Consider the following 5033-nt stretch of genomic DNA (forward strand, 5'->3'; position numbering starts at 1 on the left):
CCTATCACTCTCAAGGGGGTAGAAGTAATTTCCTATCACTCTCAAGGGGCACCCTTACTTCTACCGCTATTACAAAGGCACACGTTTCCAAACTTGGAGCTTTAGGCAAAGTCTCTAGGTGATTTTTAGTCATCCTATTGGTGAATATGGGAGGAAATTCTTTGTGCATGAGCCATAACTTTTTGGGTTGCCCATCTTTGACCAAGTGGCCTAGAATTTTAGAATTTCATCGTTACATTCATGATTATAGCATTTCTTAGGCACAACAAGCTCTGATGTACTTTGTGTCGCATTGTAGTATTTCTCAAGTATAGCAAGCTCCTAATGTACTTTGTATTGCATTGTAGCAATTTATCAGTCATAACAAGCTCTTAATTTACTTTGATGAGAATGACAATCTGTCTACTATCTAGGTACAGTCAGACAGTCTATCGAACATGTCTGGTGCTGCGATGCTTGCTCTCGCGCAGGCCCCTTCTCTGCCATCATCACCATTGTCTGTGTCGTCGTGCAATTGTCTGACTAACAGGACGCCATGCCCGCGCAGGCTCTTCCCTGCTCGTCGCGCGTGGCGAGCCATGGCGGCCGACAGCGAGCCTTCGACAGAAGAGCCCCCTTCTTCGTCGTCTCCGTCCTCCTCCTTTGGAGGCTTGACCACAGAAGAGCTCGAGCAGAAGATCGGGAAGCGCAGCGGACGAGCCCGCAAGGACAGGCCGAAGTCTGCGTCAGCAGCCCCATCCAAGCTCCCCCCTAAGGACTGGGATTCCATGACCCTTACGGAGAAGGCCTGGGAGCTTTACATCGGGGAGAAGGGCGTCCTCTTTTGGATCAATAAGCTTGCTTATGCCGCCATTTTCGTTACTGTCGGTGGCTGGATTGTGTTCAGATTCATAGGTCCGGCTTTGGGATGGTATCAGCTGGAAAGCCCCCTTCTACCGCCAGATGAGTTGTTGGGGGCCCCCAAATGAGGGTTCAACATATGTCTGACATATCCGTTCAGAACATCAAGTAACGATTGGCAACGAGCGAGTTCTGTGAATCTGGAATGTGTATAGACCGACCATATTCATGCAGTTGATTGATTGGCCTATGGTGGAATGAGACACTCATTTCTCTGCATTCCTGATGCTATCCAGTTTTGTACTACAGCCAAACCAACGGTGAATCAAACAGCAGTGTGCAGAGCTCGCTTTTCAAATCTTACCAGCATGTATCTGCAGAGAAATGTGGATGAACTCCTAGAAACATAGATGGGAAAGAGGGATATCATCCGAGTGTAATTATCTTTCTACTCATGTTTTCTGTTCTATTTGTTTTAGTGGAACTTTTTGCATAAAGTCTCATACTGTTCAGTTTATTGTGGTAGGAGCTTGTGTGCCTCCTATATACTTAGAGCCACAATCTGGCATAGTTGATGATTCTGCTAGATTTTCCAGGGTGTTCTTGCAGTCCATTCTTGAATAAGCGTGGCAGTTAAGATCTTTTTGTTAAGGGGATGCTATCAACTTTTGTGATGGTCAATTTGATGCTGATTATAAGCTTCCTCCCCAGTTCTACTGCAATTGGAAATGGGCAAAAGGCTGCAGCTTGCCAGCTGCCTTCCTGTTGTTCTGTGTTAAAAGTCTCAGATGTGGTTTGAGTTGGGATAAAGGAATTCTTGAGGAAACCTTTCCTGAGTAAGCTCCTTATAATTTCAATGCCAAAGTAGAAGGTGTATCGATGGTTCCCTGGAGGCTAGTGTTTTGCAACATCCTCTACTCACCATGGAGAGCTGGTCGTTCTAGCCATCGTTAAGTATTGGCTCCATAGTTTCACTCCTTGCATTCTGGAAGTTAAAAGTTTGGTCAATGCTCACCCTTTCATGCGCTGCACAAATGACACTATATGGTTTCAGAGCACCCTATATGTTGAGGGTATTGATTTAAAGTGTAATCATCTTGATTCTCTTTCATAGATATAGTCAATCCCAAATCTCAGTTGAGAGAAACAGTGCCAGTATTTGATCTTTCTCGCAGGCATATCAAGGTAGGATTGAGGTTGAATGCTCCTCCTGAAGGGTATTGAGTCCTGTGCGGTAAACTAGGACTGCCACTTGTAATGCATGCTGAAGTTAATGGTCACATGTCAAATGTCTAAGTTTTGACCGCTTGAACTTGCAGGTCTCATAGGCAATTGAAACCCTTACTATGATATTCTGCTTTGACTGCACCTCCAGATGCATAAAAAATTAACCAAAACAATTGCATTAAAAATAATAAAAAAGGATAATTGAAATGGGACAACCTAAGCAATGAACTGAAAGAGTAGAATCACTTTGAGTTTGCAGAAGGCATGGGCCATTTCTGACAAGCCAGTCCCTACAAGGCTTGCCTTTGTCACCTTGATCAAAGGAAAAGAGTGAGTTCAGCATACTGTCCTGTGAATCACAATGTTATCATGTCTATAAACATCCTCAACTTGTGCACAGGCTTCAGATTAGGGTACCCAAGGGTCACTTGATCATTTTCCAGGTCTAGTGGGCCACAATGGACAACTTAATTGAACTGCAAAAAGATAGAGTTCTGGGAGTAATCTCAGGTTAGAGAAGCACAGTAGCAGGCTACTAGTACTGGAGTGCAGACATGCACTCTTTCCACTAGGCTTTGTTGGTGTTAAAGGAGCTATCATGCAAAACAACATAACTTGGTGGAGGCAGTGTCTCTATCCATAGGGCTGGATGGGACTGACACATATCACTATTGCACAGCTTTCAGTGGACATTGTTGATACTGAGGCAATTGCAGCAAAGGTTGGAAGCCATAACTACTTTGTGGTTCCAGCTTTGGCAAAAGAGGCAGTAGGCCTGTGGAGTCAGTTGTGTGTTGTGACTTTTGCCAACAGAATTTGGTTGTGGAGCTGTGTTTGTAAGCCTTCTGAATGATGGAGAAATGGATCTCAGTTTTCATTTCAAATTCCTTCCCTCCTATCAATGACATTCCAAGCCCACTTGGGAGCCTCTTCCTTACTAGATGAAACTTTGGGCCTAGAGCTCCAGGGCTCTGTTAAATCTTTCTTGGGAAGGCCATACTCCTAGCCTAGCCTAGGTGATTATTTCATGGGATTGCAACAATGATGTGCGTGATATTCTCTCTTTCACGTTTCCATGTGGAGCCGCTGCCAAAATTCATCCAGATGAAGTAGATTAATTCAGTGATTTGTTTTGCAAATGGAAAAGAGTGGATGGTTTAATTCTCTGATTCCTGTGGTGATGCTAATGTTAATGTCATTATGAAATGATGTATAGATTATGTGCATTTCATTGACATGATCATGAAGCAAGTAGCTGTAGGAATGAGATGATGGAGCATGTGGCTCAGATAAGATGCTAGCCTTTGGGTAATCTTGCAAGCTCTGAAGTGCATTTTATTGGAGCTGCCCCTTGTATATTTAGCCCAATTAGAATCGTAATGTAGTTGGGTGTGCCATGCAGTCTAGAGTTGTTTATGTGCATGTTGCAGAAGGGAATAGTGAGAAACAACTAGCTAGCTTCATGTTGTTACCGTTGTAAATGATCGGTGATGAAATCATTGGAGGGAGGCTAAAAGGGAATGGATTAGAGAGAAATTAAGTTAGCTTCGCCTATGATGTTATGCTATCTTGCAAATGAGTGATCAATGTCCATTTGGGGAGGTGTGGGAACTGTTGAAATATTTTGGAGGTCTGTGGGACCCTCAAATCTTGAAATATTTTGGAGGGGTGGGGGATAGAGCCCTCACCTCTTGAGACATTGGAAATATAAGAAACCTTGCAAACCATGGAAACACCTTAATCTTGCAATCAGAATTGGTACCAATGGACATCTCCAGGAGGAGATTCTTTTAACCTTCAAACTATAGTTAAAATAAGGTTTGCAAGGGTCCACCTAGGTAGGATGGAGGGTCTTTCTGTGGTAGTTGGGAGGAGTGGGAATTGTGTATTGCCCCTCTCCCTTCATTCTATAGGATCGCATAGCTAGCCTATGGAGGGCCTTTTCTTGTGAGCTAGTCATTGTCGTGTACATGAGAGGCAAAGGTATTGGGACTTAAAAAGGGCCTCATTGTAAGTGATTGGACAAAAGCTAGGCTCATGTGCAATGGTGTCAAACTATTTGAGTGTACTTAAATCTCCAAAATCAAACTCAAAATATCTAATGCAATGCAAATATTTGTAGTAGTGATAATGTAAAATCATATTGAAAGTTCCAATATGTTTTTGAGGTAGTTTGAACATGTGAGTTGTCATGATGATGTTTCTCACTCAATCTTGTTTGAAGCGAAGTTGCTACAAACCAACTAGAAAATATAACAATTGCCCATGAAGTTGGCCTTTCTATTTGTTGGCTCCCTTTACTTGCCTAGAAATGATGAGTGCTTGTGATGTGAATGTTTCTTGCCTGATGTGGCATTGCTATAAATCAAAAAGCATGAGTAGTTAGGTCACTTGACATAATGGAACAACATAGTTTTTGACTAATGTGTAATGTGTAAAGCTAGGAGTACCATAAAATATATGTGGTAAATGGATGGTATAGTTCTCTTCATTCTTTTATGCATATTGATACCACCACCAACAACATAACCTAGCTTTGATAAGCATTTTGCAAAGTATGATATTGCTTTGTGCCATCTCATCTGAGAGCTCTAGTTTCAACAAGAAAAACTTGAGAAATACTCCACATTGAAATTTGTCCCTAGTAATGTTGGAATGATGCCACTAGTTTGATTGTGAAAGTTGCACACGTTAACAATTGTGAAACATTGCATGTTAACGTTTTTTAAAGATGAAAGAAATAGAGTTTCAAGCATTTAAAGCAATTTGAAAAAATTGAGAGCTATTGTTTTAGAGGTTGCAAGTGTCATAAATTTTAATGTTATAATCTGTTCACTCTCATTCTTCGTTTTGTCCAGTAAATTACAAAGGTCTCCCTAGTTTCAACAAAAATAGCAATGTTTTGAGGCTCAATAGCATGCACAATGGCAAACTTGTCTAGTGCTTTCTGCTTTATGAGAGATCAA

The 5033-nt window shown here is 41.8% G+C and overlaps 1 protein-coding gene across 1 annotated transcript; it reads left to right on the plus strand.

Moving 5' to 3' along the window:
• Positions 1 to 378: 378 nt before the first annotated feature.
• On the plus strand, positions 379 to 1311 carry LOC148016099 (uncharacterized). Its single transcript, XM_087664045.1, has one exon. The coding sequence runs from the start codon at positions 438 to 440 to the stop codon at positions 966 to 968; it is 531 nt and encodes a 176-aa protein (XP_087520171.1). The 5' UTR covers positions 379 to 437; the 3' UTR covers positions 969 to 1311.
• Positions 1312 to 5033: the final 3722 nt, after the last annotated feature.

This window comes from Lygodium microphyllum, chromosome 23 (assembly GCF_053477565.2).
Source record: "Lygodium microphyllum isolate KBCC chromosome 23, Lygodium_microphyllum_v1.1.10, whole genome shotgun sequence".
Lineage (NCBI taxonomy): Eukaryota > Viridiplantae > Streptophyta > Polypodiopsida > Schizaeales > Lygodiaceae > Lygodium > Lygodium microphyllum.